This window comes from Ursus arctos, unplaced genomic scaffold, assembly GCF_023065955.2.
Source record: "Ursus arctos isolate Adak ecotype North America unplaced genomic scaffold, UrsArc2.0 scaffold_1, whole genome shotgun sequence".
In the NCBI taxonomy this organism is placed as follows: Eukaryota; Metazoa; Chordata; class Mammalia; order Carnivora; family Ursidae; genus Ursus; species Ursus arctos.
Window position 1 is genome coordinate 67,510,495 of NW_026622763.1, and position 17,634 is coordinate 67,528,128.

At 31.6% G+C, this 17,634-nt stretch overlaps 1 protein-coding gene across 3 annotated transcripts in view; it reads left to right on the plus strand.

Annotated features, from left to right (window-relative positions):
• The window catches only part of GLS (glutaminase), an 81,588-nt gene that overhangs the window by 40,974 nt on the left and 22,980 nt on the right, over positions 1-17,634 (plus strand). Inside the window, exons 10-15 of one of the 3 annotated variants that reach the window (XM_026492308.4) lie at positions 263-329; positions 874-924; positions 3,385-3,561; positions 5,430-5,561; positions 8,836-8,928; positions 9,924-10,598. In XM_026492308.4, coding sequence (XP_026348093.1) covers positions 263-329; positions 874-924; positions 3,385-3,561; positions 5,430-5,561; positions 8,836-8,928; positions 9,924-9,953 — 550 coding nt within the window. In that variant the 3' untranslated portion in view covers positions 9,954-10,598. Of the gene's footprint in view, positions 1-262; positions 330-873; positions 925-3,384; positions 3,562-5,429; positions 5,562-8,835; positions 8,929-9,923; positions 12,662-17,634 lie in introns of those variants that run through there. The other 2 variants (XM_026492307.4, XM_026492306.4) reach the window with 2 other exon arrangements.

The following is a 17,634-nucleotide window of genomic DNA, read 5'->3' on the forward strand; positions in this document are numbered from 1 at the left end:
CTCACAAAATATGAAGATTAGAAAGGGCCTAGCTCATTTCAGTCCTTTTACAGCAGAGGAAGTTAAAGCTAAAAGAATTGTCACTTAAATGACTTCCCCAAGACACATAGCTAGCGTATTGACAGAACTGGGACTGGAACCTAGCAGTCTTAACTCTTAGGTCAGTGTTCTTTATACTATACTTTGCTATACAAATTAAACTACAGAACAATCATACTCTGAAAGAAAATAAGTAAATAGAGCAATTTTCTTTTCTTCCTAGGTTTCAGTCTGAAAGAGAAAGTGGAGATCGAAATTTTGCAATAGGATATTACCTAAAAGAAAAAAAGGTTTTTGAATTTTTGTTTCTATTTCAAATTATTTTATTTAATAAAATACATTAATATGTATGCTAAGATCTCAGCAATAGCTTTTAAGCAACTACCTATTATTTAAGGTGCAGGAATTTTTGCAAAACACTCTTGAGTTAATGGTATCAAAATGTTAATATTTTTAAATCTGTTTAATATCTGGCAGTATTCAAATATTTGACTAGTTATATTAATGCAAGTTTTGCTTAAGGATTAGCCCATTTTTCCAAAAGTATAATGCCAGACTATTGTTGATTACATTTGATTTTTAAATTTTAAGGGGTGGTCCAGTAATTTAGTTCAAGAATTATGAATCAATTTATCATTGTGAAACTAGTATTTAGAAATCTGTATGTGATGTAGTTTTACTTTATTGTTCTCCATTATTTTATGTTTATACTGTTTATAGGTTATGTGCTATTTTCTCAAGATGAAACATTTGTGTACATTTTAAATGTAATCTTTATGTGTCATTTACTTATGTGCATATATTCTTGTTTTTACCGCCTTTCTGTTTTTTCAGTGTTTTCCGGAAGGCACAGACATGGTTGGTATATTAGATTTCTATTTCCAGGTAATTTACTTTAACTCTATGAATTGTATATATAAATGGGTATGTCACATTATGCAGAATATAAATGTCTGTGAAATCATGGCTCCAGGTTAAGATAAAATACATTTACCATTGACCTTCCAAAAAAAGCCTTCATGAAAGATAATTTCATGTCTTTTTCTCCTAAGATGTCATGCCTCAGAATGTAATATGGAGTTTTTTTCTGTAAAAACATTATATTTAAGAAGTGTCAAAAATTATGTATAACTCCAGAAATTGGCTTGTCCTTATTATAAACTAAGCTGATTTCTTAGCTTTTCAATTTTGTTTGGAGGATTTATTTGTTTCTTTATCAGAGGGTTCATATTCAGCATCTTAAAGAAGCAGCTTCTCAGTTGGTTTAATTCATTTTTGCAGTGTCATATGGTGGGTTTTTTCTAAGTTAAAGTAGCTCTCCACATTCATGAGGGAGGTGGGCCACTCACATAATCTGCTGTGGTTATGGAACTCAGTTTTAAATAGCCTTCCTGGACATTGCTCTTTTCTCGCTGTGTTTTCAGTTCAATTCATTCCTATGGATTTAATACCACTGGTGCCTCTGATGGGCTATGATATCAAGCTACATAGTAACAAATTAATTATTACTGATTTCTAGTTAACCTTACATTTGTCTGTCTTTACTTTTGAAGAAGTGCTTGAATTTCAGTATTGCAGTAATCTTCAAGAACATATAGGGGAGGTTGATAATGAAGTAGATTTTGATGGCAGTTTGTCACCTGCCAATGTGAAGAACTGTGAATCGAGAATCCAGAATATCAATATAAAATCAAGGTCTCATCTGGCCACTTTTTAGCCATGTGACCTAATTTCAGTTACTTAGACCTAGTTTCATTATGTGTAGCACATGCTTGCCCTAACTTTCTGCATTACCTTGAGATGATGTGTGTGAAATTCCTTTGAAGCTATAAGGTGTTATATAAAATATAGCATCATATTTACTTTTATCCAGTAGCCCTGTTTTTTTCCCTACCCATATGAATTTCTTCCATACATTAATGCTTCTTTTTCTTTGGTATACGTACTTTACTTTGGCTATTACAGCTTAGATGCTACTAATCTACTGTGAAATGTCTGCACTTCTGGGCAAAAATCAAGAGAAGACAATAGAAACACTTTTTTGGAGAAGGGCTGCATGTAGTTGAATATCCATCAGGGTATCAGGAAAGTTCTCTCAGATTGGGATTTGTCAAATTAGTAGTATATCATCTTATGACAAACAAAATTCTAATTAATACTAAGTATAAATTGGGAAATGACCATTGGAATTTAAATCCTCTTTATTTCAGGAAGACTTTCATGATTAAATATACTATAAGTCTTTGCTGTCTGGGTCAGTATAGTAAGTAGGTCTTGTAGTTTTGAAGAAATAGGGAGGAGATTTTAATATAAATAAAAGTAAAAGTCAGTCAAAAAGTGGCTCCCAGTCAGTTTCCTTATTAATGCACTGTACCTGATTAGTTTTCCTTCTTGCTGTTCCAAACCCTTTTGTGCCTCTTGTAGAATCTTGAAGTATGAGTAAGGAAGGCTTGCAAGTTGAGAACCTAGTCTTTTCCTCCTGCTCCCCCTTCTCATCCTCTTTCTCCTCTACTTCCTCCCCTACCCCCCATAGTTTTGGTTGCTGTTAAGGAAAAATAAAATGGAGCATATTTATTGTTTCAGTTTTATGGGTAAATTTGGGTTTGCTGTGATAAACTATTTCCATTATTTTGATTATATTTAAATGCAAAAATTTCAAATTATACTGTACCTGGACTTTGCCTTTTTTATTGATCATAGTTTATCCAGCACCCATAATCAATACCAAATAAATATTTGAATATTAATAAGTGGTTTAAAAGGTAGCATTTTGATTTAGGCACACAGCATATCCAGGCTAGAGCAGTCTTAGAGTTTTCTTCCCTTAATGTTTTGCATGTTACAACATAGGGATGCTAAACTTTGCTATAGTGAAATATTAGGCATTTTAGCATTTTTTTCCCTAAATTGGCAATTTCTCATGTAGATGCTGTCTGTCATACTACTGATGTATGTTGCTTTACCTTAAAAATAATATCATGGCTCCTTTTTCTTTTGATTTAAAAATAATTGTTAGTGTATCCTACAGAAAGTATTAATATTTAAACAACTTTGTATATCACTTGGGTCAGTTATAAATCTTAGTGCTTAGGGGCTGGCTTTTCCTATCCTAGTTTTGCCATTAGAAGACTAGATAACTGGGCAAATCAGGATAAGCCTTAAAGGGGCTTGAACGTTGTTCAAATTAAAATCTTTGGAATGTTATCAAGTTATATTAAAATAATCCCCTTGGAAGAAAGATTTCAGATCTGCATGAAATACCAGATAAAACAGATTTCCTTAGACGTCAACTGCAGTACAAAAAATAATGTGAACCTAAATTTTCAGAGTTTTTCTTCCTTTCAGCTATGCTCCATTGAAGTAACTTGTGAATCAGCCAGTGTAATGGCTGCAACACTGGCTAATGGTGGTTTCTGTCCAATTACTGGTGAGAGAGTACTGAGCCCTGAAGCAGTTCGAAATACACTGAGTTTGATGCATTCCTGTGGCATGTATGATTTCTCAGGGCAGTTTGCTTTCCATGTAAGTAATTGTTTAATCTTAATTTTCTATTGCACAAAACTAGCCTGGACTAGTTCTTTTAAAAATACAGTTTGAACTTTGGTTCTAAAGCTGCGCATTTTGAGAGAGAGACTTGTTTTCAAGGTTAATTTGTTACAGACTTGGCAAGGAATAGACTTAAGCAGTCTACCAGATATTCTTAAGAACTTGAAGTTTAATTTATAGAACCTCATCACTTCTACTTATAAGGCATTCCAATGTACAAGGTTAGTATAGACTTTCTCTGCTTTTTCTTGTTAATATTTAGCATTATGGTGATTACATACCTCAAGAATTCCTTAAGTTCAGAATGAGCGCATAATTGTGATGTTTAGCATCTTTGGTTATTGTCATAGATATTTTAAAGCACTTAAAGTATATTTAACAAAAATATACTGCTTTAAGCTCTGTTGTGCACTTGTGAACATTTGTGTCCACTTGTGAAATGTATAGACTTTGTAACTCATTCTGCTTATCTGAAGACATAATGCCCAAAAAAGTTTTTATTGAAAATTTTAAAACGGAAAAATAGAGAAATGCATTTAATGTTACCCACTACTCAGCTTCAGTAATTATCAGTACATGACCAATATTGTTTATCTTTATTCCCCACCCTTGCTGTAGTTTAATATATAATTCTAAATGATAAGGACATTTTTAAAAACCCATAGCAGCATATTACATTTAAAAAGATAAAAACATCTTGATCTTTAATAGCATCAAAATATTTAGTGTTCAGATGATCTGGATTGTCTTATAAATTATTATTTTCTAGTTTGACTTGGGATGCAAATAAGGGTCATATGCTGTGATTGGTTTTATCTCCCTTTATTATTATTTTTGATACATTTTTTTAAAGATTTCATTTATTTATTTGGCAGACAGAGACAGCATGAGAGGGAACACAAGCAGGGGGAGTGGGAGAGGGAGAAGCAGGCTTCCCACTGAGCAGAGAGCCCGACCCCGGGACCCTGGGATCATGACCTGAGCCGAAGGCAGACACTTAACAATTGAGCCACCCAGGCGCCCCTATTATTATTTCTAAAATCTCTGTTCTCCCCCTTGACCTCTCTTTTTTCTTGTTATTTTTAGTTGAAAAAACTGGGTCATTTATCCTGTATAGTTTCTCACAGTCTAGATTTTGCTTATTGCATCCATACCATTGTCCCTTGTATCTTGTATTCCTGGTAAATTGGTATATCCCATTCAGGTGATTTTTTTTTTTTCTTAGATTTTGTTCAAGATTACTTCTAGCAATAGGTATTCAATATTGGAATATTAGTAAGCCGTTAGTGAATACTGCCCTGATGATACTAATATTGTCTTTTATCACAGTTATTGTCAGGTGTTGCATAATGCAAACTTAAAAGTTTTGAAGAGAATTAATTTGAATTACCATCTTATCTCTATTCCTCAGACAATTCTGACAGTATACCACAGAGAATCTTTTAAGAAGATATAATTTCTCATTGTTCTCTAGTCATAGAATATTTTTTTCAAAGTAACTTTTTATACTTCAATACATGTTTATTATAGAATTAAAAAATGTAGACCAAAAGACTAAAATAAAAACATGGATAGCCCCACAATTTAGATGTAATCTACTTTAATCCTTAGAGTGTATCTTTTCAAATTTTTCTATATTCAAGTACGTCTCAACTGTTTAATAGTGTTTTCTCATTTATTGTATTATAAACATATTGGAAAACACTTTTCTACACCAATTGTAATGTTAGAATTCTGTGTGTATGTAAACTATAATTTTTAAACCAATTCCCTTATTGTTGGACATAACTTTTCTTTTTTTAAAATGTTAACATGTATATCCTTTTTTTTCAAATTATTTTCAGGTTGGTCTTCCTGCAAAATCTGGAGTTGCTGGGGGCATTCTTTTAGTTGTCCCCAATGTCATGGGCATGATGTGCTGGTCTCCTCCTCTGGACAAGATGGGCAACAGTGTTAAGGGAATTCATTTCTGTCACGTAAGCATATTTTCTTAATGAAAATAATGGTCATATAAGTGGAACCATCCAATGATTCAGTTATTTTAGTTTTAATTCCACTATAGTTAACATACAATGATATATTAGTTTCAGGTATACAATATAGTGATCAACAGTTCTATACATTTCCTAGTGTTCGTCGTGATAAGTGTACTCTTGATCTCCTTCACCTATTTCACTCATTCCCCCACCCACCTCGCTGGTAACCAGCAGTTCTCTATAGTTTAGTCTGTTTTTGGTTTATCTCTTTCCCTTTATTTGTTTTGTCTCTTAAATTCTACATACAAGTGAAATCATATTGTATTTTTCTTTCTCTGACTGGCTTACTTCACTTAGCATTATATTCTCTAGATCCATCCATGTTGTAGCAAATGGCAAGATTTCATTCTTCTTTAGGGCTGAATAATATTCCATTGTGTATATATATACACCACTTCTTCTTTATCCATTTATCTATTGATGGACACGTGGGCTGTTTCCATATAGTTTGGCTATTGTAAATAATGCTCCAATAAATATTGGGGTGTATATATCCTTCAAATTAGTGTTTTCGTATTCTTCGGGTAAATGCTGAATAGTATGATTACTGGATATAGGGTAGTTCTTTTTTAACATTTTTTTTTAGACATTTTAAGGAACCTTCATTCTGTAGTTTGCATTCCCATCAACAGTGCACAAAGATTCCTTTTTCTCCGCATCCTCATCAACACTTGTTTCTTGAGTTTCTGATTTTAGCCATTCTGGCAAGTGTGAAGTGATATCTCATTGTGGTTTTGATTTGCATTACCCTGATGATGAGCAACGTTGAACATCTTTTCATGTGTCTGTTGACCATCTGCACGTCTTTGGAGAAATGTCTGTTCATGTCTTCTGCCCATTTATTAATTAGATAATTTGTTTTTTGGGTGTTGAGTTTTATCAGTTCCTTATATATTTTGGATACTAACCCTTTATCAGATGTGTCATTTACTATCTTCTCCTATTCAATAGTTGTTTTTTAGTTTGGTTGATTGTTTCCTTTGCTGTGCAAAAGCTCTTTATTTTTATATAGTTCCAATGCTTGATTGTTGCTTTTGTCTTCCTTGCCTCAGGAGACCTATCTAGAAAGATGTTGGCGATAGCTAACATCAGAGAAATTATTGCCTGTGATCTCTTCTGGGATTTTTATTGTTTCAGGTCTCACATTTAGTTCCTTAATCCATTTTGAGTTGATTTTTGTGTATGGTGTAAGAAAATGGTCTGCTTTTATTATGTTGCATGTAGCTGTCTAGTTTTCCCAACACCACTTATTGAAGAGTCTGTCTTTAAAGCATTGCATATTCTTTCCTACTTTGTCAAAGATTAATTGACCATAGAATTATGGGTTTATTTCCAGATTTTCTGTTCTGTTCCATTGATCTATGTGTCTGTTTTTGTGCCTGTACCATACTGTTTTGATTACTACAGCTTTGTAATACAACTTGAAGTCTGGAATTGTGATATCTCCGGTTTTGTTTTTCTTTTTCAAAATCGCTTTGGCTATTTAGAGTCTTTTGTTATTTTAAACAAATTTTAGGATTGTTCTAGTTCTGTGAAAAATGCTTGGTGTTTTGATAGAGATTGCATTAAATCTGTAGATTGCTTTGTGTAGTGTGGACATTTTAACAATACTTGTTCTTCCAATCCATGAGCATAGAATGTCTTTTCCATTGCCTTGTGTCGTCTTCAGTTTCTTTCATCAGTGTTTTATAGTTCAGAGTACAGGTCTTTCACCTCTTTTTAAGTTTATTCCTAGGTATTTTATTATTTTTGGTGCAATTATAAATGGAATTGTTTTCTTACTTTCTGTGGTTTTATTATTAGTGTGTAAAAATGCATTGGATTTCTATATATTGCTTTTGTATCCTGTGATTTCACTGAATTCATCTATCAGTTCCAGTAGTTTTTTGGTGGAGTCTTTAGGGTTTTCTATATAGACTATCATGTCATCTGCAAATAGTGAAAGTTTGACTTCCTCGTTACCAATTTGGATGCCATTTATTTCTTTTGTTGTCTTTGCTGTGGCTAGAACTTCCAGTTCTATGTTGAATAAAAGTGGTGACAGTGGACATCTTGCTCTTGACCTTAGGGGAAAAGCTCTGAAGTTTTTTTTCCCTATTGAGTATGATGTTAGCTGTGGGTTTTTCATATAAGGCCCTTTATTGTGTTGAGGTATGCCCCCTCTAAACCCGCTTTGTTGAAGGTTTTTATCGTGAATGGGTGTTGTATGATCATGATCATGATATGATCACATTATCATATGATCATGATCATAGAACCATCCAGTGATTCTATTTTGTTTTACTAATTTCAGTAGTTTATTGATTTTTGGTATTCTGCCTGCCTGTCTGCCAGTTACTGGGGTAGCTGTGAAAGTATTCATAGAGGAGCTGTAAACTGCTTCTATCAGATAGCTCCCATATACTCATTCCCACAGAAAATTACATTTGAAGCTGATGTTTTAATTGTCATGGTTTTAAATAGTTTTCTGTTTCCAAAAACTCAGGTAAAGTTACTAAATTTGGAAAGGCTTAAATTTAAAGCCCAACATAAATTAAGGTTATTATAGTTTATTATGTCATTGTTAATCTGCATGTTTGAATATCTTTATCCATAAACTCCCTTGAAAAGTCTCTTTCTTGAGGACATAAGCACTGCAAAATAAAATTGTTACTACTCTTGATTAGTTCAGTATTTTATGTTGTTACCCAAGTTTGCTAATATTTCAGCTTCTGGTTTTATGTACATTTACTACTTCATAGACTCTATATTGAGTACTGTAATTTTTCTGCAAACTTCCTCAATTAAAATTCTGATTTATTTTTCAGTTTTATATTTTACAAAAACTAGAGGATGACATTGGATTGCTTATAGGTTATAGATTATAACCAGAATACTGATTTATATATTTGTGGTGCTTTTGGTTATTTGATAGAATAGTTCTTTCATATGGCCTATTACTGTAGTGGCCATTTTATAGGAAATGAAAGTTAAACAATTTGATAGTTGAGCCCTAGGGTCATGCTGGTAAGCAGTGTTCTCAGATTTTTTATCCATGTCTTCTCATTCTGATTCAGTTCTCTTTTTGATGCATTGTGCTGCTTTATTAACATGCAGTGGTATTTTCTATGAGATAGTAGTTAAGTTGGATAAATATTAGTGTGATTTGTTAAAATATGAAAAAACAATGGCCAATGAATAGCCAGTTTCTTATACCTGTTCTGTTTATTTGCAGGATCTTGTTTCTCTCTGTAATTTCCATAACTATGATAATCTGAGACATTTTGCAAAAAAACTTGATCCTCGAAGAGAAGGTGGTGATCAAAGGGTAAGCAAAATTCTTATTTAGATTATTATGTAATGTTTTTCTGCGAGAGAAAAATAAGATTAACCTATTTGAATAGAACTTAGTTTAATTGTTAGTGGCCTCATATATTTGCTAATCACAAATAAGTGTACACAAGTTGTTGACATTTTTACCCTGGACACGGTAGTATATAGATACTGCTGTTTTATTTAAATTTAAACTGGTTAACCTAGCAGCAGAGTTTCCCCACCACCCATTTTCCTGCTATTTTAAGCAATATTTTTAAGAATTGATTCTGCTAAAAAGAAAAAAGAATTGGTTCTGTTACAAGACAACAACATTGGAAAGTGCTTCATGGTATAAAAGAAAGCCTTGTTTTTACTTTAAATATTCGTCAGTTATAGTCTTGAAGTTTATTTTGACGTTGATGGATATATAAATGGGAAAGGGATTAGAGTATTAGTGAAAGACCTTTCAAAGCCTCATAAGTAAGTTTTATTGGCCACTACAGGTGAAATACTTTTCTATAAAAAGTGTTTAATACAGAATTCTTGACACTCTTATTTTAAAGTAATATTTGTTTATCAGTGTGTTTGGCTTCATATTATTGCACATATATACTTCTTTAGAGTTAATATTTAAGAGTCAGGACTTAAATTTCAGGAACAAGATTTTTTGTCTTCATAGTTATTCACTGGAACAAGGACTTGTTTTGAGTTTTAATTAAATTCCTTTATATCCCATCTGGAAAATGTTTATAGTAAATAACTAATTAGACTTGAAGCTAATATGAAACTCTTATAAGTAGAAATTATTTTTATGCATACTAAGAAAATTTTCCTATTGTTAGTTCTGATCAAAGTAACTTCTAATAATTTATGAGAATTATGCGAAGCCAACAGAATAGAAACTTCCATGAGAGTCAACATGAGTAACATGGAACAAAACATCATATGGTGGTGGGTGAAAATGTTAACAGATTTTAATAACATTCATTGAAAAATACCGTTTTATAGCTTGGACCTTTCTTCACTCAAGTGCACTAATAAATTATGTATGTTGCTTGAACAACTAGCATTCCTTTGGACCATTGGACTATGAAAGTCTCCAACAAGAACTTGCTTTAAAAGAGACAGTATGGAAAAAAGTGTCACCTGAGTCAAATGAGGACATCTCTACAACTGTAGTATATAGAATGGAAAGTCTGGGAGAGAAAAGCTAAAGAAATGGGTTCTAGTTTCAGAATGTTCTTCATTTAACCTCTCAAACATCTTTAGCTTTTTTGCATACTATAAATATTTATTTGAGTTTTTTGTGTTTTCAACCTTGGGTGCTGGAGCCATAAAGCTTTTTTTCCTTTTAATCTTTGTATAAAGATAATAGATTAAAAAGTGGATTTGTTGGTCTTTTAAAAAGTATTTATAAATAAGTACAGCAAACTTGCTTTATTTTTAAAAGATGCAAAAAGGAAAAATTCCTTTAAATTTTTTCATGGTATAATTAAAATTTTAACTTAATCCTCATTTTAAAATAGTAACAAATATTTAATTTTTTGGTTCTAAAACCCACACACTGAACTCATAAGTTTCATTACATTTTGTTTTTTCTTTCCCAGTTTTAAAACTTACATGATGTCTGTAGGGGCAGTAGAAAGTTATATCTGTGCTAAATACAAAACTAAAAAGGAAAAATTAATGAATCCCAAATTATTTAACATAGCAGTAGATTATAAAATTAGCTTAAGTTTACATTTTATGCCATTTTTAGTGATAGATTGGCTTTAAATTTTTAAAACTTCATTTTAAATTTTATCAAACACTTTAAAATATAAATCATGTCTTTGCTTTTTTTATTTTGCAATTCCTCTATGTTCTGTCAAAATTGTCATGTACAGGAGTGTCTTATGTTACTAAAACATTCCAGCCAAAGAATTTCAGAAGTAAGATAATGACGTTTCACTGTTAAAAAGCTATAATGGTTACTCAGAAGGAGCAACAGTGAGTGTCTTCAAGTGAAATGTTTACCTGAACAATTTTATTTTCGTATTATCCACGTTACTTTTTCTATGTTATATTTAAGTATGAATGGTGAATTCTTGGTTTTAGCTTTTAATATTTTTATTACCCTAATGATTTCACAAATGCTAATGAATCTTTTATGATAAATTATAATAACATCTCATAAAGTTTGTTTTATTTGAACTCTTTTAGAGTACTTAGGAAATGAATTCAGTCTGATGGTAGTAAGTATGCTACTAAAATGTTAGATCTGAATCTTTTTGTTTGGTTATAAAAATGCAATATTGAGAATCAGAACTTGTTTTTAAGAGAAGGACTGTTTGAATAATTTACAATGTTTAAAGTCTGTCTTGGCAAAGTGATTGTAAAATTCTCTTGGACCTATTCACACTTCTTCCTTCTTCCAAATACCTCTTTGGTTTTCCCACAGTTTCCCATACCTGCAAGGTGTTTTAGTTTTTGTTTTATTCATTTTTAAACTTGTAGATTTTGGAGAGGCAGTGATGGGGCCTGGGGATTAGAAGGAGAACTTGATAGTCTTCTTTTTTTTTTTTTTTTTTAAGTGTCATGGTATATATGTGGTGGATAACATCCATGAAAGTAAATAATACTGTTGTAAAAAAGATTTCACTGAGTAATTTAGATACTGTGCAAATATAAATACAAAAAACCTGATTATATGATGTCTGGAGCTTGGGAACTGTGGTAATAGAAAAAGAAGTCCTCCCTTCCAAAGGTGTTGGTCAAAAGCTTTTTGGGCTAACTTAAGTATTAAACTTAAATATTTAAATAATTATATGTTAAGTTTTAGAGGATTTTATCAAGGATTTTATGGTTACTTGAATATTTCTGTAATGTACAAATATCCAGTGCATATCTCACCGGATGTTTCTGGTTTGGCCATTTACAGGGGAGTGGATTTCTTGAAGCCTCACCTCTGCAACACCTTTAAACAGTATCATTTGTACTATGAGTTCCACCAAAGCCATTTGCAGTTTGGGGAGTGTCTTAATTGATAGATTGGGAAAAAAGCTTTTTTTTTCCCCCTTATGCTATTGTTACATTTTACTATTTCATTTGAAGATTGGTTTTACTTTGTAAAATGCAAATTTAATGTTTCCTATTGTGTCCATATTTATAGGTTTCAAAATTATGTTGTTAATTTATGGCACTTATGTTGGTAAGGAGTAAACGCACACTTACCAGTGAAGTACTGTTATCTATGCTAACTGTGTTTAAAACTTGTTAAGGATGAGCATCCAGAAATTTTTGTAGGACAGTATCCAAATGGAAGAAGGGGGAAGATACTGTGAATAGGTCCCCAAACTTTACTTTAAAAAAAAAAAAAAAAGAAAGAATCTTTGCCAGATTTAAGGACATTCTTTAAATCAATTCCTTCAGTATTTTTAATACCTTTTCAAATAAAGTTCTTGAAAAGTACCCAGTATTGTGGATTTAATGTTTCATGCCATTACTGATTCTTGATATTCAAGCATTTAGAAGTTAGCACATTTGTTTTTCTTTTTTTTTTCATTATTAACATTTCTTTTGAAATGCATATCCTTCCTGAAATACTTTATTTTTAGCATAAATGTTGTGCATTTTATCTTAGTGTTTGGATTAAAACATTTGTGTTATTTAGCTTTCTTTCATTTGCTTTGTATATTTAATAATGTACCTTTTATTTTCCAGTATGCCTACTTTTTGTATTGTACAATAAATTTATTTTAAGCTGATTTTATTGTTTTTTTTTTTTTTTTGATGAAAGCAACTCTAGCATTTTAAGTACAAGTAGTTGGAATTTTAACTTAAAAAATTTCCTTTATGAAGATACTATTAAAATGTTTTATATTTTTAATTCTGAGGCTGTTGTGAAGAGATATGAGAACTACTCAAAAGGGCTTTGTTTGATTTTTTTATTTTTAAGCAAAGTGTAGAGTTGGTGGGGTTTTTTGAGGGAGAGGACATTTTCCTATTGGTTGTACTAGAAGTATTTGAATAAAGACTTTTCTCCCAATTTTTTTTTTTTGTTGTTTTTCTATTTGACAACTTAAAAAAAAAAAAAAAAGTCTACCGTATATACTGTTTCTGCTTTCTGAGGAAGAGTATCTCACTGTGTCGCTGTTGTTTTATCTGTTGTCTAGCATAGGAAAAACATATTGCTAAATCAAATGAAGAGTATCCTAATACTACTTTAGAATTGTCATTCACAGTACAATTTGTAATTGAGTGGAATAACTATAATATAGAAATTCATCTTAACTACTTTTTAAGGAATTTAGTTTTCAAAGGAACTTACTTCTTTCTGTATATTTATACAACATAGTCCAAATTATAATAATGAGGCTCCATGCATTGTTAGTCAAGTACAGTACAGCTGACTCTCAACAGAGGTTTGAACTGCATGGGTCCACTTACATAATTTGATTTATAGTACAATACTGTAATGTATTTTATCTTCCTTATGATTTTCTTAATAACATTTTTTTCCCTAGCCTACTATAACGTACGAAATATGCTTTAATTAACACTGTATGTTCTTGGTAAAGCTTCTGGTCAGCGTAGGCTATTAGTTGCTAAGTTTTGGGAGAATCAAAAGTTATGTGCAGATTTTCAACTACATAGGGGCCGGTATCCCTAACCCCCACTCCAACATTGTTCAAGGTCAACCGTACTTTAAATATTTCTGTTTGATCAGATCTGTCATTTGTATCCGGAGAAGATGTTCCAAATATATTGTAGAATTTTAAAACTATTTGAAAGGAAAATACCATTGCTTATAAGAATTTGTATTTATCTGTGGGATTTTTTGTTAAAGTAAAATCTAGTAAATTTGGGGACTAGTAGATATGGCGTTCAAGTGTCATGATATATTCACAATGTAATGTTTATGATTGCTTACTTTTAAAGATAAACTTGGAATTTTGTTGTTTTTTAATCCATTTAAAGGAAAAGGAGAGGTGACTTAAAGAGCTTGGTGGTCTTGGTCTGACAATGTAGAGTTTTATGGGCATGTATATATGTGGAAAGAAACACTGATATATACTGATATGTCAGTCTATATCTTGATAACTTATATATAATGTATGCATGTTCTATATGTATGTGTTTGTGAGTGTATCTATCTGTGTCTGTCTGTTTATCTGTCCGTCTGTCCATTCACCCATCCATCCGTCTTCTGAAAATCAGCAGCAATCCTTTCCACATAGTATGTTATGTGTAAATGGTTCTTTGCTTTATTCCTATTCCAAGTTTTATCGTAAAAGAACTCTTAACATTTTTGCTGTCCCCAGGATTTATAAAATATAACATATTTTACTTGTTCAATTTAAAGATTGTACTTTCTCTCTTTGTGCCCATTCACTACTTGTGCTGTCCAAGTAAGAGAGTAGCAGTATCGGGGAACTCCATAAAAGGGAAAGCAAAAATTTATTATATGGAAGGATTATATTCAACTTAAAATAATGTACAGCTTATGGAATAGTTTTATTCCAAAAATTGTGCACAATTTTTATTTTAAGAATGTGCTTTACTATCATATATGAAAATTTGGGTGTTTCTCCTAAACAATCTTGAAAATGCTAGAATGCAATTTTTTCAAAAAGTAACATGATTTCTGCTCAGTTCCTTTACTATTTTATATTAAATGTAATATTTATATTGTGTAATAAAACCAAAACCGGATGTTGGAGATCTAGCTGTTATGAGGCATCATGGCCCATCCTTCAGATTTTCACGTAGATTTATTCAGGATACTTTACCTTAGTCCATTCTCTGTCATGGAGTTCAAAGGCAAAATTAAACAGGAAAATATATTCAAGTATATTAAGTTCAACCACTTTTATTTCACATTGTAAACATAGTTTAAACATTTGTTTCTTACATTGCATAGAAATGGAAGGAATTCAGTTGGACTGGGAGAGGTCCTTTTATCCTTCTCTCTTCCCCTGCCCAAGTAGTTTATCAGAGCGAATACCGTACAGACTTGAAGAAATTTAGAGTTACACTTAGTCTGTTTTCATTTTTAAAACTACTGTAAAGGCATCTAAAGCAAAAATCTGTCCAACGTAAAACAGAGCTGGCAAAACTTGATGTTAAAGAGCCCTTAATTTCTTAAATAGTGATAGAAAAGGTGCTTGCTTTTTAAATAGAAGATGTTAAGGAGACTGATCATAAATCTTTGTATTTAATGAAGTGATTCTATTATACTATAGTTTTGAAATGTTCCTTTTAATTATATTTCGAAATATGAAAGTTCATTAATTTTAAGGTTGACTTTACTATTTGTTTTGTAGATTGTAGATCCACTGTAGTGATTTTTAGAAGTTGTAGCTATAGAGATTTTTAAGATACGCAAAATATGTAAAGCCTATGTTGATTAAACTTTTATAATGGCTTTCTAATCAATTACATTAACCTTTAACTAAAATGAATGACACAAATTAGCACTTGAATGTATTGCTTTTTTGGGTGGTATTTGTGGTATTTTTTTGCATAAATTACTTTTTATTGAGAACTTACATAAGGGGTAAAAAAGAAAAAAAAGAAATTATGATTCTTGGTGCCAAATGCTACAATGAACTCCATACAGTTCAGTATGGAGGCTCACAGGAAAGAGTAATGAAGTGACAAATATTGGCAATTGATCTCACAACGCCCAATATTAGACTTTCAATTCTAAATCTCATTTACTAACTCAGAAATATTTAATTAAATCTCAGTGATAAAGAACAACTTGGTATATATATTTTTAAGCCAAATTTTAATATCTGAGGATACAATTTTTCTGGACATAGTATTATTAAAAATAATGATTTTTTTTCTCATTAAGTATTTACCTTGCTGAAATACTTCTAATGTTAATTAATACCTCAGATGATTGAAATTGTCTATCTGGAAAGCTTAGCTTTTAAAAGGAAAAGTTCTTACCTGAAATAGTTTTAGATTTGTTTCCATATTAACATGACTGGTGATTTTTATTTACATTATGAAAATCTCCTCATTCCAGTAATTCCACTTGGAGCCCTGTGTTATAGTTTTGGTTCATATTCTATAAACAGCTGAAGAATTTGTTTTACTTTTAAAACATAGTTCAACCTTTCTAGTTCTCTGTGATGTTCTTTCATTTACCATAATCTTGTAATTTATTAGAATTTCATAATTGAGGGGCACCAGGGTGTTAGCTTAGTCAGTTAAGCGTCCGACTCTTGATTTCAGCTCAGGTCATGATCTTGGGGTGGTGAGATCAGGCCCCGAGTTGGGCTCCACGCTGGGTGTAGAGCCTGCCTAAGATTCTCTCTCCCTCCCTCAGTCGTGTGCACACATGGTCTCTCTCTAAAAAAAATAATAAAATAGGTAAGAATCCCATAATTGCACTTGAAGGTAATCTTAAAGTTTATCTGGTACAAATTCCCACTTAGCCAACCCCCTTTTCCAGGTTTCTTAGCACCTTGCTTTCTCAGTTAACGTATGTTCAATATTTTTTTCTCTGTTTTGCTGGAGTTGGTCTGCTTTGTGTTTTGTTATGACAGCCTTTTGTTTATCAGTTATTTGTAATGAAAAGCATATTTGACAATAGTTAATATGACTAGTTATTTGGCAAACTGATTGTCCCATCAGTGATTATAACTATTTAATTGTATTTTTCTAGTAAACAGTCTTATGCCACAGTTTATAAAGACTAGTAAAGTTAGAAGTGAATGCTACAATTATACAGTAGTTCTAAAAATAAAACATACTCTGGAACCTTTGAAAGAAAGTTTAAGGGTAGCAAAAATGTGGCTCTAAAAATAAATGTTGCACCATTTGCTTTTTAAAACAAGTTCCTTTGGGGTTAGGTTAAATATACAGGTAAAAAGGTTAAATAAGCAAAAGATTATTGGAGTTCTAAACAAATGTTTTCTAGAAGAAAAATTCTTTTTCTTTGCAAGTTAGCTTTTCCCAGCCCATACTATTATGTAAAATATGTAGCTTATTTCCTTTGTTTTTATTTTACATGTTTGGATTTCTGGGTGGCTTCATAACAAGGCACCTCATTTGTCAGTATGTTGTTCTATCATGTATATTGTCCTTAGCACCAACCTACATTTAATAGTCCTGGGATTTTTATTTTTTATTTATGAAGGAAATTTATATTGCTGTTCTTGAAAAGCATTACTTTTTTAAAGGCTTTGTTGACTTAGAAATGTTACAACTTAAAATCATGTTAGTCTTAAAAAAAGGTATAGGTTTCTTCTCAAAATTTAAACTTGCCTAATGGGTAGCTCTTTTCTCTACAAGTTTATATAGATGAGAACCTGAACTTTTAGGAGACTGGCTCTTACTCAGTATAAACTCTGCTTGTTTTCACATTTTATTAAAATTAGAATGGTCTTGAAGTACTCCCATCAGTCACACTGGTTATTCATATTTGGACCATTCCATTGTAAAATTGAAATCATGATCTTTAGCTTCTTATTAAACTTTTCTTTCTAATTACTAATTTTCATTATTTTGTATGTGCCTTTCACAGATCATCACTAAGGGGCAATTACAATTATCCTTTGAGGGGATTCACTTAATTCCATTAAATGAGATTAATTATGTTGTATAAAACCACAGTATAAATTATTCGTTGGACTCCATCCACATTTTGTTGTTTTGTTCTTTCTCACAGTCACTCACAATTAAAGACCCTAATCGAAAAATTCAAAATATATGAATTTCAGGT